Below are 26,393 nucleotides of genomic sequence, written 5' to 3' on the forward strand. Positions count from 1 at the left end.
AAAGAAGAGATTCCCCCCTCTCCCTTTGAGTCTGTATGTCTCTCTCTCCATTTTCAGATTACTTATTTCTACTTATTCCCTCCCAAGCCCCTTTTGCCTCCTATCTCTCTCTCCCTTTCCTTTAATACCCACAATTCCCCTTGCGCTTCACTTTAGCACGACATGGTCGAGAACATAATTAATTTCTCAGCTTCTGAATGAAAAGCCTGTTTTCACCATGCTTCTAATTAAGCTGGAATAATAATGTATTTCTCAAGTTAGTAGGAATGCTAGTGTCTCACAGAAATTATGGGTCTGGTTTGGCTCAGTGATATTGCAGTTTGTCTCACCTATCTGAAGCTGTTTTTTTAGATTGGTTATTATTTTATATTCTGAGGCCCTAGCTGTTTGATTAAGTGCATTCACAATGGATTTTTTGGGGGGATTATGTCAGTGAAAAGGCGTTGTCCACCTATGGATGCTGGCAACAACTCACAGCCCTGTAAAGTCATTTAAATCTATAGGTCTTAGCTGGACTGGACTGGTTCAGCACAAAGTACCCTATGGATGGGATGACACAGATTAATCTACTATCACTGTTGTTTAAGGGTTTAAATTGTCTTAAAGTATGTGCTTAGACACCACGGGAAAAGTCCACCAGCTGCAGCTGCATTTAGACAGTAGTCACCACATTGTTCAGTTCATGGTTCCTCAAGGTTTTATCACATAGAAATGTGTTGTAGAAATGCAGCTGAGGGGTAGACTTCCTATTAGACACACCACTTGCCAAAATTCAGTTTAGTGACACATGGTTTGGTCAATGGCACTACCAGCTTTTCGGTCTGCTTTGCAATATGTTCACTGCTTTTCTTTCATGTTGAAATAATCTATAAAATACCAGATTGCTGGCATTCATGGTTCCCTGAGGATAAATTATACTGATTTCTGTTAAATCTTTTACAAATCATAATCTTGTAAGACACTGGACCACAGTTTTGCACATGGCTTCCAAAAGATGAAACATGGAAGTAACAATGATTAGTGCGTTAATGTTGCCATTGGAGACATGTTAACATGTTGTGATAAGCATTTAACTCTATAACCAAAATCCCTAGGCTACTGGATCTCAGAACTAACAAGAGTTATACATTTAGCCCACGACAGTGTTGAGGTGAGAGAGTGGCATCCATCAGTCAAGGACCTGAGCTGTCTATCCCAGCTCAGCACCTGAGGAGTCTTGGTGGCCTCGGTCAGCTCGAACTTGCACCCTCATACACTTTCCTGATAAGCTGCTCTGTCACATCAGCAAGGTCGCTGTTGTTGGCTATAGAGAGGAATCACCAGTCCGCTGATGCTAATGCCCCCTGAATATGATGTGTTAGAAGGAAGTCAAGGACAATACAGCGTCCTCAAATAGGTCTGTGGACTAATTCTGTTATCTGTTTAGTCTGTATTACACGTAATTACCACACACCTACAGCCTAATAAGGTGCAGTTAGGATAATTAGCTGGTGCAAAGTGTGTCTGTGAGTGTGTATGGGTGTCTAAGAGGAGGAGACCTGGCTTGTCTTATTGCTCAGTGTTATTAGCAGACTTTATTATCTGCCAACTTGCGGTATAATGGAATAATACTTCTTCTTTACTGAAGATATTATCAACACTTTCTTATGGAAATCTGTTTCATTTAGCTGTCATCTAAACATTTAGCTCTAAAATCCAAAGACAGCTTGACACCTAAAATTTCCTGTCACAGAGAGCGAGAGAAGAAAGATAGAGGGTTGTGCTGTCTCTGTGATTTATGGATTTCATAAAACCTAACCCCCTCTGCTACCATCTGACACATCATTCTTCTCTGAACACAACTAGCTTTCACAACAATACCATAGATTTAGCCGGTGCAGACGTCGCATGCTCATACACACATTCACATGCGCGCACATACGCCACTAACAGCAGGGTCAGAGCTTTGGTTCTGTCAGCACAGCCTGTCGCCGCGCTCAGAGCAATACCTGAACCATCACACTGTGAAGTAAAACCTAATGGGGCTTCCTCGCACACACACACATAAACACATTTCAGCCCGAAGCTTATTCCCAATCTGGATTCTGATTCATTCCACTGATCCCAAGCTGTATGTTTGGAGGACGAATTTGGCCCCATGAATTCTTCAGTTACCCAATGACACAGAGATATGAGAAAGGCAGTATAATATCAGTGCAGCTGTGCACTAAAGACTGAGAGCCTTGTTATAGGTTGAAGAGCGATGCTTTATAAACCCAGCATACGCTGCACTATCCCCAGTCACATCATCATTTGACAGGGAAGGCAACAGCGTATAACACACGGGCTGCACAGTGTGCCAGCAGCACAGAGCTGATTGCTCCACCATAAGGACAGAAGTATCACTGTAGGAGTGACACACACTTTGTCTGTGTCAAAACGACCAAGTGTCAGCACTGTCAGGTCTGACGCTGCCTGCAACGCATCAGTTACTTTTTTTCCCAGACACTTTTTTTTTTTCCGTGGGTTTCAGCATACTGCCAATTTTACCATCTCTTCTGTTCCCACATCCTCAGGGTAGATGGTAATCCTTTCATAACAACTTGTATACAAACCAATTTGGCAGTTTCAGCAGTGTACCTCCCTCACATAAGAGACCCAGAGGCTAATTCCATCAATGTGTGGGTAGCCTTAGCACTGCCCAGGGATCCTATCCTCAGCCTTCATGCCTATATGATTTTATAGGTAGTTTGTTAATGATGCATTTGGTAATAAACTTTGTCAGATCAGAATTTAAAGCAGTGTTTTTGTCCCTATGTCACCTTAGGGACGGCTGGGAGGCCATTGATACACACACAAACATCTCCAAGCATACCAGGCATTTATAGCCTCTTAGCAAATACTTCTGTGAGTGGCTGGTGTTCAGCAATGAAAACACTATTGTAATGCCCTTCACTGTCTGTTCTGGACTCCTAAGGCTTAACTGGCCATAGCCTATTGTCTCTGTTCTCACTGCTGTTTTAAGAGGCATCAATGATACATGAATGGGATGATTGTTGTGATTGTGTAGCTTTAATCTCCTTTTTCCACTCATCTTATCACTTTGTTTTCCTGCCTTGTCTCATCTCACCCCCTCCAGCCCCTTTCTCTCCTTCAGGCAGTGAGACAGTAGTGAAGTTTGATTCCCAGGGAGATGGCATGGGCCGATACAACATTTTCAGCTACCAGCGTTCTGGCGATCGTTACAGTTACGTGCCAGTAGGTGAATGGGCAGAGAGTCTGAGTCTGAGCGGTGATCTGATTCATTGGCCCAGAGAAGTGGTACCCACCTCACAGTGCAGCGACCCCTGCGAACGCAATGAGATGAAGAAAATGCAGGCAGGTAGGAGACTGAATTTCTATTTTTTTTTTCTCTTACTGTCATTTTCTTTTTCATAGAAACATACCATCCCAAGCAGCAGTGCCTTTGAAAAAGCCAAGTCTGTCACACTCTGCTGTTTATGCTTCCCAGGTGAGTACTGCTGCTGGATCTGTACAGCCTGTGAGCCTCATGAATATCTCGCTGATGAGTTCACCTGTTCGCCCTGTGCTCCTGGCCAGTGGCCCACTGACGACCTGACGTCCTGTTATGACCTTCCTGAGGACTACATTATGTGGGAAGATGCCTGGGCCATTGGTCCAATTACCATAGCCTGTGTAGGGTGAGTGATAATGGGTGATCAAGGTGGTGTCAGGAAACTTTATTTCCATTAGTACAAGCAAATGATGAAGTTTAGTTCCAGTAATGACAACAATCATACTTTATATGACGTGAGTACCTCTAACACCACTGAATAACAAAGGATTACTTTAACAATTTCAAGGACAAAAAATGTTTGGCTTAACAGGAACAGGAAAACATGCATAAATACCATCCTATGTCCAGGTTCGTGTGCACAGGCCTGGTGTTCTGGGTGTTTATTCGACACAACAACACACCGCTGGTGAAAGCTTCAGGCAGGGAGCTATGTTACATCCTCCTCTCTGGAGTCTTCATGTCCTACGCCATGACTTTCCTTTTCTTGGCCAAACCCTCTCCCGCCATCTGCGCCCTGCGGCGCCTCGGCCTGGGTACGTCATTTGCTGTCTGCTACTCCGCCCTCCTCACCAAAACCAATAGAATTGCCAGGATCTTCAATGGTGTGAAAGACGGAGCGGGTGCAGCGAGGCCACGCTTCATTAGCCCGTCCTCTCAGGTGAGTGATTTCAATGTCATCAATCCATCTGCATTGGTCAGATGGATGGATACGTGGACAGGCAGTCAGTGGATCTTGATACTTTCCTCTCTTCCCTCCTTCTTTTTCAGGTCTTCATCTGTCTGAGTCTGATCTCTGTCCAGTTAGTGATGGTGTCAGTGTGGCTGCTGCTGGAGGTTCCCGGGACACGGCGCTTCACGTTGCCAGAGCGAAGGCAGACTGTCATCCTCAAGTGTAACGTCCGTGATTCCAGCATGCTGCTGTCACTGGGGTACGATGTGCTCCTGGTCATCCTGTGTACTGTGTAAGTATGTCAAAGCTGCTTTGATATGGCATAAAAACTGCATCTAAACTGCTTTATGGTCTCTCCTCTGGGCACTTTGTTCACTGTGTTTTTGAGCCATGTTTTCATGCACTCCTAGAAAAAAGGCTTACATATGCTCAAATTCCAACACCAGCATGCTCAACAATGAACAATAATGTGCTCTAAAATTTACAAAATAAAACTGAAAATGAATTGTCCTTTTTTTTTATTCCCATAGCCACACACACATTTTGGTAGGGTAGGGTTTTCTGGGTGGTATTCATCTAATCAGTAATATTATTTTTTTGCTAGGTATGCCTTCAAGACCAGAAAGTGCCCAGAGAACTTCAACGAGGCCAAGTTTATCGGATTCACCATGTACACCACCTGTATAATTTGGCTGGCCTTTCTTCCCATCTTTTATGTCACTTCGAGTGACTACAGGGTATTGACACTACTGTATCTTGTTTGTTTAATCTGTATAAAACTGAAACATACAAAGGACAATTATTTCCTTCAATGTGGTGTGTGTTATATTCCTTATGTTTGTTTTGAGCAGTTGTGCTCGGCTAACTTGACAGGCTGCTGGTTGTACCTTCACATTTAGCACACATCTACCACTCTGTGTTTTCTGTCTCCTCCATGTGATTAATACAAGTCCCAAAACAGTAACTACACAGATGAGTGGAAACTTAAACAATTATTTAATCCTGCTGGCAAATGTCCTAGCTCTGCAGAACTGGGATGACAAACAGACAGGCTCTGTCAAACTGCTGACACATGTCCAGATTTAACAGCAAAGGGGAGTGAGTGTTCACCTGATCCATACAAATCTCAAGCATAAACACACACGTTAAGCACACCCTCCTACAAACACACAGTGCAGCTGTATCAAAGGGTGTAAGAGGAGAGTGCTGATGCCAGGGTTGCTCATTTGATCTTCATAAAAAAAAAAAACTGCTCACTTTCTCACTCATGCTCTATCCTTTCCTCGCTCGCTCTCTCTCTCTCTCTCTCTCTCTCTCTCTCTCTGGAAATAAGCATTTCTTTGGCCTTGTAATCTGACTTTAAGATTAGTCAGGTGGAGGCATAACACCACCAACATGCACAACCACCCACTCGTGCACACGTAAGAATATACCTTACATACACTGAGGAGAAGTTGAAGGGTTGATTGCTAATGTACAATACTGTGATTTCACAGTGAATTGCTGTTATAATGTATATGACTGAACACTTTTCAGTCACAGAGCAGTGATAGCGGCAGAGGAAAGGGTCATACGGCAGCCTTTTAATCAAAAATCAAGAGATGATAAGATTGTGCTTAGAATTTATTTCAAATGCTAAATCAAAATAGAGATACTGTTACATTTGGCTTCTGTAATAAAGTCTGCTCATAAAGTTCATAAAGTAGAATCTGTGAATATATAGATATTTACTAGTAGGCATTTTTTTGCTCTGTATTTATCTACTGTTAATCAAATTAGCTTGAATTTATTATTGTTTTATTTTGTGTAAGTACTTTGTAACACTTGTAGAGAAAGTGCCTTTGAAAAATCTTCTTTATTATAGATTATTATCATCAAATTAGGTCTTAGCAGCAATTACTTTGTACTTCATTAGCATAAGATTTATCCATCAAAGTCTGGCTACTAATTACTGTCTCCCCGTCTTTCCACTTATTTCCTCTCCAGGTTCAGACCACTACCATGTGTATCTCTGTCAGCCTGAGTGGCTTTGTGGTCCTGGGTTGTATGTTTGCACCCAAGGTTCATATTATTATGTTCCAGCCCCAGAAAAATGTGACCAGCCACAGGCTTAACCTCAATCGATTCAGTGTCAGCGGGGCTGCCACTACATACGCATCTCACGGTAGGTTACATGCAGTTACCTCATTTTTAAAGAGACAGGAGTTTAGTGCAGCACCTGTTTCTTTTTATTGTCCTCTGTAAGGTGAGTGTGTTCAGCTTTCAATGAGTGTTCCTCAACAGCTGCAGGGAATACAAAATGAATTTTGAAGTATCTAGGCGTTTGCTTGCTGCATTTTTTATTCCTCTGCGTCTGCAATAGTTGGCATTATGCTTTTGGGGTTGTCTGTACGTACGACTATTATCCATACGGCCATCCAATTCTTGTCAATGCGATATCTTAAGAACGCTTCAAGGTAATTTCTCAGTACAGTGGCAAGAAAAAGTACATGTACCTGCATTAAATTGTAATAAAATGTGATCTGATCTTCATCTAAGTTAAGAGTATTAAAAAATATAATGTGCCTAAAGTAATAACGCTTTCTGATCTTTGTTTTGTCTTTATTGAGAACAACCATAAAAACCTCACAGTGCAAGTGGAAAAAGAATGTGAATAATGTTGAATAATGACCTCAAAAAAGCTAAGTGAAGTCAGGTGTTAGCATAAGTTACAAAAACTAGTTTGTAGGTGTGGACTAGAGCTACTTTGACTGACAACACTCTAACTTTTTGAGTAGAAGAATGTGCTTATGTGAAGCATACGTCATCAAAAGTTACTTTCAGGGGATCTACGATCAAGAATTGATCATTTACATAAAGCTAGAAAGGGTTATAAAGTGATGTCAAAGAGTTTAGAAACTCACAACATATTTATTCCACTATCATTATGAGGTTTTTAGGCACATTATATTTCTTAATACTCTTGACTTAGATGAAGATCAGATTTTGTTACATTTTATGATAAATTAATGCAGAAAACCAGGTTCATATACTTTTGTTTTGGTGGCCAAGGTCACAGTCACCTCATGTTCATCCAGATCTTGTTGTGAATGTGATGTCTCAGGATTTCGGAACTAATTTCTGGCACAAACGTGTCGCTTGAATGAATGTTAAAGGAATTTGAGTCTGTACAGACATGTATGTAAACTACAATATCACTGTTCACCGATTTCAGTTTTATGTTCATACACTTCCCTCCAAAAGTACTGGAACAATGAGGCCAGAAATAATAAGAAGAAATAAACCACTGGTGTACTAAGTAACTGATGTCAAACTGGTAGACTAAGGAAGACAACAGCAGTTGACGACAGAAACATTGTAAGAGCTGTAAAGAAAGACCCTAAAACAACTACCAGTGACATCAGGGGCAGGAGTGAAGGTATCACAATCTACTGTCCACAGAAGTCTTAATAACAAAAAAAAAGTATAGAGGCTAGACCAGAATATGTGAACCACTCATCACCAGGCTGCCATTTGCCAAAAAATACAGAAATGAGTCTCAAATATTCCAGGACAAGGTTTTATGGACTGGTGAGACAAAAATTAACCTTTTCCAAAGTGATGGAAAAGCTAAAGTTTGGAGAAAGACATGATCTGCTCATGACTCCAAACATACAAGCTGACGTGTGAAAAACGGTGGAGGTAATGTCATGGCTTGGACTGCACACATGGCTTCTTCTGGGACAGGCTCAATAATCTTCAGCAGCAGCAAAATGAACCCAGACGTCTACAGAAATATTTTGTCTGAATTAAATAAAGATGCAGCAAAACTGGAGATCTTTCATTATGCAGCAAGACAATGACTCAAATTGACTTAGTACACATCCAGAAAGTACACTTGCAGCTAAATACTTCTTATGCACTTTAATCTATTATAAGTCTAATAAAAATACATACATGATAAACAGTAAAAATACTGTTTATGTATACCAGACTGCGGACTAAAAATATATTAGCACAGATTTTAATTGGCTTTACAAAAAAGATTATGAGAGGGTTGGATGTTAACATTAAATTGCTTCTTGTTAAAATGCGCTTCATTCCTCAAACATACAAGCACACAGTGAAAGACGAACCCAGTTATACCATTTATTATTGTTAGATTGTTGCAGTTCATCTCTACACTGTGTTTCAAACGTAAGGTTGGGGCCCATTTCTGTGCATTTGTGGTCCCTCCGTGTCCTAAAAATGTAGCTCAATTTCATATTCCAATTGTTCTTCTCTTGTTTCATTACTACCTTAAGGCTATTGAGATTTGTGGCTGCTCTGACTTAAATATTTTTATTATTAGGCTATGTTATTAGAAATGGGGCAGCATGGTGGTACAGTGGTTCTCAGTGTTGCCTTCACAGCTAGAAGGACCTGGGTTTGAATTGTTATAGAGACTGTGCACTTTGTTTGTTACCTGCACCATGGCTATAAGGGCCAAAACCCTTCTACACTTGTTTTCTAGTGTTTATCATGGTTGTATTATTAAATAATTTCATAACTTTAATGAAACATGATTTCACATAATTTTACACTGTAGCTTTAATGACATAACAATTGAAAGAAATGCTTTTTGGCATCAACAATATAATCTGACATCCTAAAGTGCCGCCTGTGTAATTATCTCTTCCTTCTTGTTTCCTTGTCGTCTTCCAGCTTCTGTCAGCGCCCACTACGTCCCAACCGTGTGCAATGGGAGAGAAATCGTCGATTCCACTACTTCCTCTCTGTGACCACATCAAGTCCATTCTGCCCCTGCGACTGTTAGCCGATTCATGAACATTATACTGCCCAACCATCTTTCCCCAATCTCATACACACACTGTATACACACATATGCTCACAGAAGCACACACACACACAGACACACACAGACACATGCACAAACAACCTTCCTTGTGGACTAGAACTATATTGTTTCACAAATGTAGAAAGTGTGTAAGTATAATTAAATTATTTTCTAGGGATGTACATACATGGAATAGACATTGTTGAGAAACAAAAGAACAAAAAAAGTTTTTAGGAGGAATTTTTGGAGCCTTTGTTTTTGATAGCTTTGTTATGATGCAGTGTAAATAGACATGTACTAATTCATGGTAGGAGGGTGTGTGTCCCTCAGTTTGGATGCACATTTGTGGCTCTGCTTGCCTCACCTGCAATATCCCACAGACTTTTTATTCTCATGCTTTTTTGTAGGTCTCATTGTAATAACAGATTATGTATGCATTTCTATTGTGTATCTGTACATTTGTATATTATACTACTAATGGTTCAAACAGCACAATGTTGATAGTCCTAGAATGAATGTGGACATAAGTACAAACTGGCTGGGCTTAAATGGCTGGAATGAACACGTACAAAGAAATCTATCATCATTCATCGACTTATATCTGTACTGTGCCAGAACACTCAAATTGTCTGTTTGAGAATTTGTTTAATAACTTCTTGACAGATGTGCTAAAGAACCTATTGTGGCCGCCGTTGTTACTGGAAAATATGTTTTGCTTTTGATACAAATGTAAAATTCTTTTTCTATTTCTAATCATGGAATCCCTTTATCTGAACGGCCATAGTTCCAGACATGTGTTCACCAACGCAACACTATGTTCACTCCCACTCTCAAACTGTTGTTTCTGTAGACGGTTGCTCTAATTGATTGCTAATAACTAGCAGAGCTGAAAAGGTAGAGTACATTAAATACATTTCTGTGAATACAGACAGTGCAGTGATAGTTCTATCAACAATATACTCAGTCACTAACTTCCTGCTTTGCTGAACACATGTTGTTTTTTTTCCAATTACAAGGGAGCGGTATCTAATGTTTTTTGGCCCATATATAAAGTACAGTATGTGGTGATGTTTTGAATATGGCTATGTGCCTTAATGTATGTTTGATAGTGCTCCAGGTAAGGGTTGTTCGGGATCAGTTTTGCATTACCAGCTGCACCTTCTTGTTTGGTAAAAGTGACTTCAATGCAGAATACATGTTATAGGGCATCTCTATGCTAGTAATATGTATTCCCTACCAAGCCTTCTACCATTGATTGTTTACCTGAAGCGCTGAAAAGGTGACTGAGGAATCACTAGGTTAAAATGACTTTCTATACCCCACTTCTATGTCTAGTCTATTGTTTAGAAATAGAAATGCCCCCTCCCGCTGATTTTACTTTACCTCTTTTATAACTTAGTAGCTCCAGTTTAAAGAAAAGAGAGGAAGAGAAGCTCATATACCATTAAGATGATGTCACTGGCCCGTCGACTTATTGAAGTGTTCAGTTTACATATCTGTGTTAAATGTGTTGACGTTGAGAGGCACAGTGGAGCAGCTGGCTTCGGCAGTCCCACAGAGGCTCACGCGAGGAATCAGAGCACACAGTGTCAGCTGCTGGCAGATCCCAGCTAACAAAAGATGTTAGAGTGGAACTCATAATGTGCTTAACATTTATCAAAACATCAAGTCCCATCAATCTCTCTGTTTGTGGCTCGAAAAGTGTCTATTAAGTGACATTTATGCGGTGGGGAAATAGATGCTAAAAACGATAAAGAAAAAGGAAACTTGTTGTTCTAAGAAAATCGAAATAACCTAAATGACAGTAGTGGCTTAATTAATTAATCGTTAAAGCATATTTTATTTTAAAGACAGGCCTCTCATGCAAGAATGTATTGCATTTAGGATGATAGTAAATCAATAATGAACTGATCTTAAATTGTTACATACTATAATACGCTGTCTAAAATAAACTGTGACTGTTATACTTGGTATTTCTAACAAAACACTGTATGTGACTAGAATCACTTATTTGCTTCCCCAGATAAACATTTTTGAATAAACGTTCTACATGTGAAAAATTCATGCAGTAGGTACTGTACAGACAGAACTGTTAAACATTGATCTCTTGACCAGTCTGCCTTTGCACAGCCAGTCTCCAACCTCTGTGATTATCACAGTGAATGATACATTGAAAACATTTTAGAGGATGCGCCAAGATGAGCCGACCTACATTGGTGTGTGTGTGTGTGTGTGAGCTAGGTGCAGGGAGCAGAAGGAGTGAGCGATGTGGCAGAGCCGAGGGGAGCTGCTGCTGGATTATGTAAAGCACTCCCACAGCCCAGAAGTCACAAAGCTTCTGTGGAAGCTCAAAGCATCTCGGAGATTCACTGTCTTTGTTAACAGAGGGCTGAGCCATTCACTCAGTGGTCCAGCTCCCACAAGATACACCCCGCATGGCAGGTTGCTATGGACAACCACCGCCACATCCGCTGCAGGAATGTCTGTTTGTCTGCATGGAGAGGAGGGTTGGAGGAGGGGTGAGGAGAGGGCAAAAGAAGAGGAATAGAAACAGGAAAAAACGGGTAGCTGGTTCTGATTCAAATTGGCAGTGACTGATGAGATTTGGCTCAGGAAAGCCTAGCACTCTACTCCCAGCTTTTAATGGCCACACAAATAGAACACTTAACCCTGATTCTCCTCTCATTTAGTCCAGGGACTAGTCTTGGACAACAGTCTCACACTCTTTCTGTGACCCTCTCCTTCTCAATCAGCTGGACCCCTTCAACCTTTCCTCTGCCACCTTTGTCTGCATCATCTCCACGCTATGTGTGAAACTTGCTGCTGAGTCGGTCTCAGCCAAGACCAGCCAAGCCAGACCAACAGATTCGCAGCCCACACTTAAACTGAAGCACTCAGATCTTGGTGCCCACCGCAGCACATGCCAACAAGGCAGCCTTGAGGAGGCTGGAAAAGGAATAATGGGAAAGCAGATAAAGGAGTTTGAGAGTATATGGAAAAAATCTAAATGGGACTGAGATGTAGTGAAAATGTATCACTTTGAATTACATCCTCTCTCTCTCACTATTCTACACTCAGCTTATTATTTCATGTACTCATAACTCTCTCTGGATGCTTCATTTATTGGCTTTACACATGAATATCCCTTTCAAAAAACAGGCCATCCACCACGGACATGATTGTTCCACTATTCAGTCGCTGCCAACTGCCATGTGCTCCACAAAGGTCTCTGTGCTGTAGCCCCTGCTATATACCAGAATGTGTTCTTGGCCTCTAGGCTTTCTAACAAGGCAAGATCTCAGCAGAAACATGAAGCTGAGGTCAAGCAGTGCTCTGGAACTGGCCAATCACAAAGCAATAGGTCTGTGTTTATGATACGTGCAATAACGAGGCTGTGATGACATCATAATAAATAACAACAAGCAAACAGCTGGTGTTGTCTGTTCCTCCTCCTGTGTCTGGTCTGTGCTTTTCTACAAAAAAAAAAATAAATAAATAAATAGTTCAGCGGGACTATGCTGCAGAATCTGCAAATCTCAGTGAAAATCTAAACACTGAATGCAGGGCTCGATAGACTTGTCTCTTCAGCAACATTAACATCCCCCCCAGTACCATGTTCACATAGTCACACAAGCTCTATTCATAGCGTGTGTTGGCAAATGTTGAAAGATGTTTCTAACACTCCTGCCTAATCTGTTCCCCAAGTGATGACACTCTAATGAAACCATGTAGTGGAGCACTCGCTGCCTTAGGACAATCTACTCCAGTGTGTAGACTTTGACAATTCAAGTAAAAGTGAAAGCAAGAAGCACGTAGAAAGCAAAAATAAAAGGAGCTAAAGACGGGGCTGTATCATTTTCTGCCCTCCGCCACTCTGACACAATGTGTGTTAAAATGGATTTTTGTAGAAACATGAGGGACGTGTTGTTTTCTTGTTTCAGTTTGACAGTAAAATGCCGTTGAGTGTTAAATATCAAATATTTGCAGATCATTCCTCCTCATGTCTTTTGTCACTATTTCTGGCTACAACGTAATTCCTACTTGCTTCTGCAGAACATGATGTTGGCTCTTTTCTTGAAGCCTTGTATTGATTGTCCTCTGGTGGTCGACTATGATCATTACACCAATAACTGCCTAAGCGTAATGCTCTTTGTTCTACGGGCAGAAATTTTAACCCATATCAGTGACAAACTGGTTGCAGGTTAGTGTGCATGTAGTTGTATTCCTATTTTTGCTTGTAAGGAAACAAAATGAATAAGTGTGAGAGGTCGTCTTTCAATGGTTTTCCACTGCCCTCTAGTGGAGAGACCTGGGAAATGTGTAGCCCAGGAGTCACGCAGGCTGAAATAACCTTAAAAATCACGCCATCTAAGATTTTTCTTTTTAGAGTTTACACATGCGAAGGACTACTCTCATTACTATAAGGACTTTTTCCCCCATTTACACTGTGCAAAGTTAAGAAAGTTTAGTGCACTTGTAGATTATATTATTAGAGACCACTGTCATATCAAAGCTGATATTACAAAGGCAGGCCAAAGCTCTACAGTTTGATAGGATTGTTTTGTAAGAAACCTTTTGAAGTGATGATTAACTTCGGGCCATGCGAGCAAAATATTTGAACATATGAATGTTTACAAGGAATCACATTTGATCTGTTCATGTCACCATCACAACCACAAACCTGAACTGCAGGTTCATCAGGAAAAACGTTTACTGTGTTAATCCCACAGTTGAAAGATATCACACAGTAGTATTTCCAAGGGGAATTAATCAAACTAGATCCACTTATACATAAATATGTTATCATTTATTTGATGTACATTGACAGTAAATATCACAACCTCATCCGTCTAACATGACATCTTCATTTTCAACAGGACAGCAGAACAAATGCTCATTACAGCAACTACCAGTCTATGTGCCCCAAATGTTTGTGGGGTTTTTTATGACAAACACTAACCAAGATATTCCTGATGGCAAAATACACCATGGCTGTCAAAAGAAATATTAGACACTACACCAAAAAAAAGCAAATACAAACAAAGCTTAATGTCTCAAATAGGTCCTCGTCTTACCCTGAGGTCTTCTAACAGCCTTTCTGACATCAGTTTGAATCAGAATAGGACCAGGAAGTGTTTAGCGTATACACCTGCTTCATAGTACTATGCTTCAAGTTGGACGGCTCAGTCGTACCAAGCTTTAAGGCCACCATGTTAGTGTGACTTCTCTGAACCTGGCTTGAGGTGCATGATGTGTGTGTGTGTATGTGTATGTACACACAGTTGGTATTCCACGTACCAAAGCTCATAAAGGGGGTGGTTGATTAAAGGGGTAGATCAGTGGAAAGTCTGTTGAGGGTCTGGTCTCAACCCCCACTCCCTCTAATTTTACCGCTGTTCTAGCTCCACACCAAGGCTTTAGAATGGGATGAGTTTAGCTGCATATTTTCATACTTCTGTCCGTTGCCCTGAAAACCACAAATACAGCCATTTTGCAATAGTTTTTAACATTTTCTTACCATAAAAGCAAAATTATACAGTCAAGCTCACCTTCGATGCTATGGCTTTGAGTTTGCCAAGTAGAGAAGGCTTTGTGTACACAACTTCATCCTCCATGTCTCCCTCATTCTCTCCCTCCATCACAGCACAGCTGTCAGCTCCTGGCAACTCACACTCCTTATTGGCAGACATGACCAACCGGGAGTACTTATACTCCAGCCTAGCAAAAGAGACAAATCAATAGGAATTAAAAAAAAAAACAAACAAGAGGAATAACACTGCCCACATGAATATTGACAAAAACTGTGATGTGAGAAAGTACAAATGAACAATAGGATCAAACCGTTTAAAAGGAGAAGAAGATGAGGAGAGACAGTTTGAGAAAGTTACAAGTAAACAAAATGAAAAAAGGCGTAAAAGAAAAATGACTAAGGGAGTGAGTAGAGCGCACTCAAAAGAAGATTCAAATTAATGGACAGTGTGGAAGTGGAGAGAAGTAAAGAGTGGAAAAAAGAAGGAAATAGAGTGGAGGAGAGATGGATGAAAGAAAGATGTACAGACTGAGAGAGAGACAGTAAGTGTACCGCTTGTTCTTCTTCCAGAAGTAGCAGGTGAGGGAGACGAGCAGAATGGCAGTGAAGGCTCCGAGTCCCGCACCGAGCCGTATCCAGAACTCCATACCCTCACATGGCACTCTCTTCTTTTCGGGCAAGGTTGCACCTCCTATGCACAGCTTCGGCTCCGTCCACACATACAGCAGGTCCTATACACATACAGTATATTGGATTATAGAAGAACGTGGCAGAGCCAGAATATGTAGTGAAGACTGCAGTCAAGTGTTTTTCGACTGGTTTGGCTTTATTGCATTTAAAGTCAAACAAAGAACCTATGGACTACACTTCACGTCCACACACACCTGGTGTCCTCCCTTACAGGCTCCCTCGATGCGATGGAAGTCTCTCTCTGTGCACGTGGGACAAGCCCCTGAGCTCTCCCATAAGAAATGAAAGGTGCAGCCATCACATGTTCCTGCAGGGCACTGACTGTAAAACCCAAAAACAGGCCCTGTCACTTCTTCACCACATCGCAACATAGATAACGGTTACGTGAGTTGTTGGTAAAACCCAACTAGGAGCACGTCAGCATAGAAAAGCAGGCAAACCGTCTTAGAGAAACAATACCTGGGAACTGAGAGCTCTCCTTTAGTGCTCTTCTCTGGGTTACAGCGAAGTGTAACCACTGCGCTCCGACCTGTCTCGCAAGATGAGGTCATCTCCGAGGACCTGACCAACAACAATAATACAGCAATAAAGAACCTCAGGGCTCTCATGTTCTTTTAGGTTGAATAAATAATATTTGAAACATTTGAAGGTACTTGTAGTAGAAGTTGACATCAGGGACTTTCTTAGAGGTCTGAGGGTACAGTTCTGGTCTTGCCCTTATGCCATTAAGTGTATTCTCTACTGATGCTCCTGTTAATATCATACAAAGAAAGGTTGGTTTCATGTACACATGCAAAATGAATGTTTAGTCTCATCTCATTCTTAACATTAATTAACTATTAGAATTCAGCATGTAAAAATGTTCAAGCACATGTTGATGCTGGCACTTCTCGATCACATACTAACCAACGAACGACTCCGCCAGGTTAATGGACTGCGAAGAAAGTGATGTATGAAAGCCTCGCCCACTAGCTGGGATTATTGTTGACTGACAGATGAAGGTCTTGAGGGTGTTGGCTCCTTCGCCTTTCTCTCTCTGGGAGTCGGTGTTGGATAGGTCTGTTACATTGTCGGTGCACACTGCCAAGTGATCCTTAAATAAAGAAAATATAGCAAAGCTACTGCATTTGTACAGACCACCTTTTAAAAAGAGCAATATTTTCTGCATGTGCGTTCTCATTTCTTCACACCTGTCCTCCACACAGACTGATATTGAACTGATGGAAGTACTTAGTTCCTTTAGAGGTAAAGCTTGGACCATTCATCAGTGACCCTACAGACCCAAGCGGGCTGAAGTCATAAGACAGGGTCACGTTGCCTTCTGTGTGGGTGAAGTGACAGTCACTGTAACAAAGACTGTGGTCCTGAAAAACAAACAAGAGGTACAGGGTTGTGTCTCACAAAACATTTTGATAAGAATATCCTGATTCCCTTCACAACGTCATCAACAAACCTTGTCACTCTTACTAGCTGGTCCACAGGGTTTGCAGGCGTCAGGGCCCGGTGTGGCATCAGGGACAAGGTAGGTGTTCTTTGGACACTCGGTACACTGGTTGGTGTCAACGTAATGTCCACGTGGGCAAGGCACACACATAGAACTGGAGGGTTGGGCACTGAGGGCACAAACCCGACACCCAGAGGATACGCCATCCACAGCATTGCTCACTGAGATGGTGTAGATTCGTGCCACGTCGTTGACGTACCTACGTACCTGAAGAAGAAAAACATACAGGTATGGAAAGAACAGCAGGGTGCTGACTTAGTGTGTGAGCTACAGACGAGTGTGCTTCAAAGACGTTTATGCAAAATAAACCAACTGAATCTCTAACATCACAACACACAGCATTTGTGCTGTATACACCTCATTTGAACCCGCATCCCTGCAAAACCAATGGTGTAAAAGAGCAAGTTAATGATGAACTCTTCATAAAAAAAATAAACAAAGAAAAATCTCTTCTCCCTTACTTATGCATTATGCAAGGCACTGTGTGAGCACAGCCATAAAGGTCGTTTGTTTGATTTGTAGAAATCAGAAATTATCTCTAAAGCCAAACAGAAGGGAGTGTTTGGTGTACCTAGCGGGGAGTTGATTTACAAGGCTGTGCGAGGACGATAAACCAATCAGGAAGTTTTTCAAAGGGCTTCTTGTTCTAGGTCTGAGTCAACAACACATGAACATTTAACCATAAGATGGCAGGCCAGGCTTCCTGGCTTTCCTGGAAAGATCCTGTGGCAAAAATACTGGCCTGACCTCAACAGCTCAGCCATCTACTGCAACGTAAAATCACACTGGCTTCAAACTAAAGGCAATACTAGCACGTCTTCCTGCTGCTGATAATGGTTTCATTCTGTATTTTTATGAACGTGGCAATATTGACACTTATACAGCGACATGGGAACTGTAAATATTATTATATGCTAATCTTTCAGTTAAATGTCAACAGCCAGCTGCTCCCTGACCTGTCCAAGCTCTTTTAACTCACTAAGGACATAAGGCCCTGTTGACTGCTTGTGTATATCCTGTACAGTCCAGATAATGTCTATGGTGGTGAGGGTCTGCAGATGGAAGGAATGCTAAAGAGCAGGGTGAAGGTGCCGGCACGTAAAGCTGTGTTTTTACTGGTAACCTAAACTATATTTTATAATAAGGAAGCATGCTCTGTTAGTGCATCCATTTTTGTGTTGAAGATAAAACACTCTTATAAATGTGAACATAAACTGTGCACGAAACAGAAAGGAACATGACTTCATGAGAGGAAGAAAGTTCATGATGAATCCTTATATGAAGAAAATATAGGTAAGTAAATATCTGTGTGTGATGCTCATACTTACATCTGAAGGTTGGTTAGTTCTCTGGAAAGCCCACGTATAGGAAACGGAGGCATTCTTTGTCATGACATGTGTGTAGGACTGTCTCGCTTTGGTTTTCTGCCATGACTCCACCACAGTGGTACTCTTCCTGTTTACGTCCTAAAAGAATAATTCAACACATTTCTCCTCCAACCATCTACATAATTTTGTATGCAAAGGCCAGCATTTGTCAGGTGCCGTTCTCACCATCATGAAGTAGAGTTCGCAATCAGCTGTGCACAGAGTTTCAAATTCAAATGTGACGCGCCCAAATTCTGTGCCCGAAGGACTAGACACTGATGTAGGGAGCCTGAAGTAGATGTAAACAGAGAAAAGAGAACTTGAACTGTCAGAAAAAAAGCAGACAACTCAGTGAAAGAAAAGCATATTGTGATTAAACTCACTTGAAGCCAGGAATGTGGATGTTGAGGATGAGGTAATCATTATCTGAGCTTCCTGCTCCACTCTGGATGTAATCACCTGCCACCTCCCAGCCTAAAGGACAGACCAAATACTCATTACTCAAACATTTTAAGAAATATATACACTTTTATATACAATACTGACTGGTTCAGTGCTTGTCAGTCTGCATTAAAACGCAACAAATATCAGATGATTTAGATATTAGGCATTTAATACCATTAAGCATGTTAATTAGAAAGCCTGATGAGCTGGTAGGTAGCATGTACCTTATTTCTGCACATGTCCTGAACGCTGGTTTTACTACACCACTAAATTTGCTGTATTGTTGGCAAAACACCCACCATTCATATTGTCACACTTGGAGTTGCCCACGTTGAAACAGGAAGTCTTCATGTTTGCAGGAAGAACATTCCACCATTTATACTCATAACCCAAAGTGGGCTCAGTGCCTGCTAGACACTGCTTGCATGCTGGTGGATAAACACAATGAAAAACAATTAGGAGGCCACATAGAAAGCAAACAGAAGTGACTGAGGAAGTAATGCAGAGAAATACACAGTTAATTAACAGAGTTTTCAGTACGTTTGGTGCCATCAGAATATGTCCCAGCTGGGCAGGGGGAGCAGGTGGCTGTGTCATTGTTATAGAAACCAGGGTTACAAGGGGGGCAGGGCTCTCGTTCTCCACTTGGAGGCAATTTGTCAGCTCCAGTCACACCCTCCAGACAGATCTTAGGCTCGATCCACTTATATATGACCTGCGTCTGAAATTACAGAGATGGAAGTTGATTGAATTTCACAGAAGCTGTTGTTTTAGATATTTCATCTAAACAAGCCTCTTTCCCCCCCCCCCCCCACTCACCTTGCCTTCATGGTCACATGCTGTGTGGATCTGGAAATAGTCCTTCTTGGAACATGGAGGTCTGTCCTTACATGCAGCTGACCCCTCAGCTGAGAAAAAGTGAAGTAATGATCATTTAAAGGCACGAAAAGAGCAACTGCAGAATACAGATATCATAGGGCATTAATAAATAATAACCATATTCAAAGACAATGCAAAGTACTTCACATAAAAAACAGGCTATTTCATTAAAACAAAGAATCCAAATGAAATGGAGAACCATTCAGTTCTTGCTGAAGGAAAGAGAATAAAGCAAAGGATTACGCAATACAAGATGTGAATGCAAATGAAGAATAAAAGAATAGATAGAATAATTTACTCTTTAAACAACACTGCAGTAGATTCTGCTAAAAACAACAATAAAGCAGAAGTCATACAATATGCATCAAGAGGTTTACTGAATTAAATATGTATGTGTGTATTTTAAATGTGTAAATACTTGTGAGTATTCGGAATCATTTCTTACTGGATAGGACCGATATCACAGCATGACAAGAAAGTTTATAAAGATTTTATATCAAGGCAGATTTGACAGGAGACAAAAACTAATTTAACTTTTTCTTAATTAAATTTAACTTTAATTTCAGACCAGGTTTAAATAGCTGAACTGGTCAAAGCTTTACATAAGTCCGATTTCTGTTATTATAACTGCTACTGTACCACTTTCTGCCATATCTCGAGCTGACTCCTATACAGGATGAAGTACATTGACTGATTTACATGTGAAAATGCATTCAAGTAAAATCCCTGTAGGAAAAGTGCCAAAATAAAAAAAAGGATATTTTTATCCTTTATAAGCATAGCAGAAAACAAATGCTTGTACATCACAGTGAGTAATATAGACACTTTATAAGAATACGCATGCACACACCATCTGCCAAAGCCTGCTACTCCCATGTGATCATACAACCCCCACCCCCCACCCCATACAGAACTAACAAGCTAAATTTTGACTAATGTGGCTGAAAATAGGACAAGCTCTCTTTCTATCTTTTGGTTGTGTTACATGCTGCTGTGAGCAGTGCACATAACAGTTAGGCTGCACAAGTCAATCTTCTGTTTTCACAGTGCTGAATAGTTGCACATGTTTTTCCTTTCAGTGTTTTCCTACCTGCATACTGAGTGGTGGTGTTGCAGGGGGTGCAGGAGCTGGCACCATGGCCAGAGTAGGTGTCACGAGGACACGGTTGACAGGTGGAGGAACCTGGCACTTGACTGAACGTCCCCGGCTTGCATGGGAAACACTCTGATGTATAGGCAACTCCTGGTAGAAGGAAATGGGAGAATGAAAAGGAAACCAATGAATTGATTTGTTTAATGATTATTTAGTGAAGGGGAAAATGTAGAATTAAAATGCTGCTGACCTTCTATCTGGACATTTTTCAGTAGCACAGGTTTCACCACTTTGGCCCCCATCAGGACCCCACCTGTTCTCCAGTACAGGATATTGGTGCCAGATTTCAGGTTTACCTACAAACAAACACATGATTTCATGTATTATAAGTTGCCAAATTTAATTGCACATGTCTGGACTTTTTAAATCACCAACTAAGGTAACTACATTTTTACTCTAATCAGAATAAAAACTAGTAAAGATTAATTGCAAAACTACAAATTACATATGCTGAAAGCATAAGCTAAACACTAGCTACAATTTAATGACAAAATCAAGCTTCAACACTTGCCATGTAAAATACACAAACACTAAATTCTGCTCACGTAAAGCATGAAACTGCTATATTTCCTTTGCTTGATTTTTTTTTTTGAAGAGAAAATAGGTGCCCACAAAAATGCCCATTTCAATAAACTAGACCGAAAGTAAAGGAAATGAACTTTTTATTACCTGCTCTCCGCATTTAACTCCCCTCCCAGAATTACCGCTAACAATGTGCATGGAAAAACTGAAACAATAAGAGATGCTGGTGCCTTTCCATGTACTAACAGGGTTCCTGTTTGTATCCACCCATGTCTTGCTGCTCATCCTGAGTTCAACGCATTTTATTTGGGAAGACCAAGGCCACCAGTCAAATATCTACCCTTTGCAGCTATTGTTTATCTTCCAGCGTGCAGCACTTACCGTATGGGTTGCCCATTCACCATGATTGGTGAGCTTGAGCCACTTCGTTTCAGCAGACTGATCCATTTCCTGACACTGGTCATTCTGGATCTAAAACAAACAAATCAACAAACAATTGTGTGTCAGCAACAAATTTCAAATCTAGAAAATGTACTTGAAAATCAAATAGACAACCAGTTTTCCGAGGGCATTTAGTAGATTACTACACTTCATGACAGTATGTTCAGTGAAAGAAACTCAAAAGCATTTGAGGGGCAGTGTTTACATCAACACACTCAGAACAAATAGATTTAATTTGTTAATGAGCAAAAAGAAGACAGATAATAAATGTGCTGAACTCACAAAGAACTCAAACAGCAGATTGTTGTCTGGGTACTGGTATTCAAAGCTCACAGAGCCCTGTTTCTTCAGGTGGACAGCATAGATGAGAGAGACTGTGCACTCATCCCTGTTGGACTCCAGATAGTTTCCTTGAGGAATCCATGAAGAACTGCAAAAAAAAAAAAAAAGATTTTAAATGAATTGCAAATGCAGATTTTACTTCTTACATCCTGTTCACACACCTGTTACAGGTAAGCCTGTCATCTCCGTGGGGATTGATCTCCTGGGCAGTTGCTAGGCTACTGAATCCAGCAGGCATGGAATCCCATTGGTCGAAGCGGATCCCACTGCCAAGAGAATAGCTTCCTGCTGCACACTGGGTACACTCCTGAGCTGACATCTCCAGGAACTCCCCAGCCTTGCATGAGAAGGCTGGGGGTCACAAAGCAATGAGAAATTGAAAATGTCATACAGATCATGCTTCATTCAGTATAGTGTAGCCCAAGTAATCGAGGAACTTAATCTTTACATCCTGTTCCACACTGAGCCTGTTTCTGCACTTTCTTTACTGAGCCAATGTTTTGACACATTGTCAGCTTTTTCCTCATTCCTGATCTGGTCAAACACCATTGTGAAGTCTCTCCATGCCTCAAGGCAGCACATGTATTAAAGCATGTGGGTGTGTAACTTGTATAATACACATTTACTGTATATCTGAATGAGTGTCCATTCATGTGCACAACAAGAAGTTTTGCATTTGTATTTCGAAGGATACTTTTGGTATTATTTATTTTCACTGAAGCATAAATGCTCTGTGACAAGATGATTAACTGTGCTTTTTGAATTGTACTGTGGTGAAATGGTCGACAGATTAAAGTCAAATGCTTGTCAATGTCAAGTTGTTGTTATGAGGAAACAAGTGCCTGGTATTCTTCCACTGAAAGCTGTGAGAGTCTAAATAAGAGGAAGAAAGCAAAAAGCGATCAGAGATAACTTGTTCCTGCAGGGCTGGAATCATTTCACCTTCATAGAGGTAGGCAACATTAAGGTGCAACTGGCAATGTGGAAGGAACCCTCGGTTCTTTTGCTAACATCTAACAAGACAAATTACAGTTCCTAATAAATCCCCACAATTATTGCAATCAGAGTGACGTTCCTGGCTGCACAACTACCTTACACAGAGATTGTAATATATAATTAGTGGTACCAATGATAATTTCAATTAGTCTCTATTAGTGAAGCAACACTCTAACAACACAGGGCAAATCTTTTCTAGAGATGTGCAACAAAGAACAAAGTAGCTGAACGGTACAGTGTTTGGACACAATTACAATCTGGCTCCCTGGCTCACTCAGTTTTATATTTGTGAATACCCATCATTACCCACCATTTCCTTAGCAGATCTGTTTGCCAAGGCACAATCTTACTCACACCGTGATCTGAATGACTACAATATGTCCATTCAATCCACCGATTTATAACTAGGAAACTGTATCAATAGCATTTCCTAGTTTCTGCACCTCATGTTGAACAAACAGACAACATTGTCTCCTTAAAATTAATAATAACAATGATGTGGCATGTGCAGTGAGTCAGAAGAGAGCAGTTATTTGACACTGTTTTGCTTTTAGGTTAATGCCCTGCAGTTAGTTGGAGAATATCCACACAGGGTCAGTTGGGTTGTTGTGGTCATTTCAGGCTACTGATAACAAGGTGAAATACACACTCACTCACAGAGACATATACACACAGTTAATGATAGCTTACTGCATTCGGTGCCGCGTACTGGCTCTGGCAGTCCAGTGCAGGCCCCGGGGTTCTGAGGTATGGCCACTCTCCATCGAGATCCCGTACTGTCACACTCTGTGTACTCATAGTAGTAATCCATCTGCCAAATATGCACAGACACACACAGTATAGACACATAAAACATCTGCATGAGAAATCAGTTGCCATGACAATCTCAGACCCAAACAATTAGAAAAAGTAGGCCAGTGGCAGGTCAGTAAACATCACACCACATGAGGCCTCCACCCAAATCACAGCCCTGAGTCATCTCTTCATGGGTGAGAAAGTTGTTTTGCATGTCAAAGCAGACTAAGTGGATGGTGCCACTGCATTAGTGACACGCACAGAAACTGACTTCCATATCTAGCTGCACAGGCTTACAAAAGATGAGCACCAGCTGCTGAGTTATCTCTCAAGCCACAACCACTCCTTTGCCCTGCAAACACAACATACCATCTCCACGGCGACAGGGACAAGGGCGATGGTGGCAGCAGGCTGCTGGTAACCATTGGTAAAACCATTACCTGTAGCTTAATAGACAGGTTTACTGCATTTGCTGTCTACAGAGTCTGCTGCCGTTTACTTAATGTTGTTCCTTCAGCCAAACCAGATTTTGGCACGACTCCACCTGCAGAGTGTTGTGTGGAGGATGATTTTCTCTGTGCTGTGTGAATCTAGTGATAGACTTCAGTTGAATGTGTCACAAGACACATTCAAGACACAAGAAATCTACAAGGAACAGCATTGTGTTGTGAACTCTAAACACTAAACCCTCATTATCCCTTGTGACATCCTGAAGAGCTGTGGTCAATCACTGATATGGCAAACACTCAGCATGCATATCATACCATACTTAAGACAGTAGCTTGTACTTCTAAGTGCATTTCATACGATTTAAACCAAAACATCAGCTCTGATGACATATTATATATATATTGCCATCTCAGAAAGGACTCTTGCTGCACAAGAGCTAAAGCCAAGCAGCACATGTAGGCCTAAACTGAAGAGCTGGTGTAATCTCTCTGCCAGTGTGAAAACAGAGATTGAGCCAGTACGTTGCAGGAATGTTGTTCCTCTATCTTGGGACGGTGTGTGTGAGGCTGTGCTGCCAGCGTGGTCCGAGGTGTTGAGCTGAACCAGACCAGAGGGAAGGAAAGGTCAGTCCATGCAGGAAGCTGATAACAACCTGCAAAGCACTTGAGTGGCTGAGTTCATCATGGACCAGACCACATCAAAGAATTATGTTCCTCCATGTTGATGAAACTTAAATTCTGCTCTTAAAAGCTGGACACATTTATAAAAACGCATGTTTCTGCTGCCGAGGTTTATAAGGGAGTAGTTTTAAACATCACAGGATAAGTCAACCCGGAAACGTGTCATCATTTTTTAATCATATTTGATGTGGTCACTGACAGTCAGCGTGCTGGAAACAGACCCATCGGTGCGCTTTTCTATTTGCCACCCGAGGCACCTTATTCTAACAAGAGAAAGCAGGAGGCAGAGGAACAGGATGAAACCTTATTGATCGACTGGGGCATCTCTCACCTCACTACACTGCCGCTGTCCTTTAACCCCGTCAATCAGCTGGAGCGCGCAGAAGATGAGAGCGCAACTGGCGACGAACCAAGCCGAGAGCCGCATCGTGGATCATCAAGGATGAAGAGAGAGAGAGAGGGGGGTGGGGGGGTGAAAAACAAAAAGCACAATAACCTGAATCCAGGAGAGATCAACCTGAGTCAGACTGAAGCGTCTTCAGATTTAACCCGACACCTGCTAATGTCGCCTCTTCTCGACAGACTCCAGCCCTCACCACCTGCGATTATCCTCAGCTTGTCCGCCCCAGGGCTGCTTCATCACACTCAACGGAGCGCAACATCCAGCCACTTCCTTGCTGCGGTTTTCGCAGTAAAAGTCTCGACGCTTGTGTGGCAGTAAGTTGGAGCCCCATCACCGTGATTTTTGTCTTGTTTGTAGTGTTCACTCATTAGAATGCGTATTTTATTATGTATACGCGAGTATGTGTTCAATAAAGCTTCTACTTTCTTGAAGCGAAGGCTTTTGTTACTTTATTTTGAAAGCTAAACAGCACCGTGTCTGTGTTATTTCGGTCTGTATCTGCTGACTTGACGCAGCCGTGTTTGTGTCTTTAACCACCGGCTCTGACGTTTCTGTGACGTCGTTTAATGAAAAAATAATAATACTATTTTGATTTTGAGCCCATTAAAAAAATACATCATATTAATTTAAGCTGCATGTGTTCATGTACATTTATGTGTTAAAGTCAACTGAACAGTCTGACGCAGACATGGTGGGTTTCTGGGTTTTACATTTGCCTACAGAAAATTATTAGACAGAAAAACCTACCTGCAACTATGAAGGTCTGGTATAGTGAGTGTAGTTTATTCAGTTTAAATTGCCATCATGAAATGAGTAATGCATTGAGTCAAACAGAGGTGTGTTACTGTAAAATACTGCACAGTTGTGATTCTCAAGAATATGTGTTTAAAAGGCTTTGAGATGTTTAGTACACAGAAAATAATCCAGCAAAGAGAATCTTTTTTGAACAAGTGTAATTATTTCAACCTATAATCAAGCTTTCTCACTGATGTATTGTTTACACTCAGAGAAAGTAAATCCCAAGGGGAGAAGTGTGTAGCCTCTTCCCAGAATGAGGACGGGCATAAACACTTTAAGACACATTTTAAGAAGATATCTTGCAATATTTTGCTTAGTTTAACTGAACTGTACTTGAATAGTTGTGTATGATGGTTC

The 26,393-nt window shown here is 41.2% G+C and overlaps 2 protein-coding genes across 3 annotated transcripts in view; one reads left to right on the plus strand and one right to left on the minus strand.

Annotated features, from left to right (window-relative positions):
- Positions 1-12,504, plus strand: part of grm3 (glutamate receptor, metabotropic 3) — a 37,737-nt gene extending 25,233 nt beyond the window's left edge. For both annotated transcript variants that reach the window (XM_026365548.1, XM_026365546.1), the window contains exons 8-14: positions 3,119-3,361; positions 3,491-3,680; positions 3,905-4,214; positions 4,325-4,518; positions 4,831-4,963; positions 6,213-6,390; positions 8,910-12,504. In XM_026365548.1, the coding sequence (XP_026221333.1) occupies positions 3,119-3,361; positions 3,491-3,680; positions 3,905-4,214; positions 4,325-4,518; positions 4,831-4,963; positions 6,213-6,390; positions 8,910-8,986 (1,325 nt within the window). In that variant the 3' untranslated portion in view covers positions 8,987-12,504. The remainder of the gene's footprint in view (positions 1-3,118; positions 3,362-3,490; positions 3,681-3,904; positions 4,215-4,324; positions 4,519-4,830; positions 4,964-6,212; positions 6,391-8,909) is intronic.
- A 1,336-nt stretch (positions 12,505-13,840) lies between these two features.
- si:ch211-233h19.2 (uncharacterized protein LOC565175 homolog) lies at positions 13,841-25,471 on the minus strand. Its single transcript, XM_026365545.1, has 22 exons — positions 25,167-25,471; positions 23,601-23,721; positions 22,076-22,265; positions 21,855-22,002; positions 21,513-21,602; positions 20,800-20,905; positions 20,547-20,699; positions 19,397-19,485; positions 19,118-19,298; positions 18,877-19,005; positions 18,517-18,607; positions 18,320-18,422; positions 18,095-18,232; positions 16,716-16,973; positions 16,453-16,626; positions 16,169-16,355; positions 15,916-16,012; positions 15,722-15,823; positions 15,457-15,583; positions 15,125-15,303; positions 14,592-14,760; positions 13,841-14,509 (listed from the first exon to the last, which is right to left on the minus strand). Exons 1-22 carry the CDS (start codon positions 25,260-25,262, stop codon positions 14,441-14,443), a joined length of 2,997 nt encoding a protein of 998 aa, XP_026221330.1. The 5' UTR covers positions 25,263-25,471; the 3' UTR covers positions 13,841-14,440.
- Positions 25,472-26,393: the final 922 nt, after the last annotated feature.

The sequence above is a fragment of the Anabas testudineus genome, chromosome 6 (genome assembly GCF_900324465.2).
Source record: "Anabas testudineus chromosome 6, fAnaTes1.2, whole genome shotgun sequence".
NCBI classification, from domain to species: Eukaryota; Metazoa; Chordata; class Actinopteri; order Anabantiformes; family Anabantidae; genus Anabas; species Anabas testudineus.

Bases quoted from the DNA above. Each gene is read 5' to 3' on its own strand.
- si:ch211-233h19.2 (XM_026365545.1), bottom strand. From the start codon at position 25,262: ATGCGGCTCTCGGCTTGGTTCGTCGCCAGTTGCGCTCTCATCTTCTGC. The intron at 21,603-21,854 runs GTGAGTTCAGCA...TGTTTGTTTTAG, and splicing joins ATCTGCTGTTTGAGTTCTTT to ATCCAGAATGACCAGTGTCA. The intron at 18,608-18,876 runs GTGGGTGTTTTG...TCTGTCCTTTAG, and splicing joins CAAGTGTGACAATATGAATG to GCTGGGAGGTGGCAGGTGAT.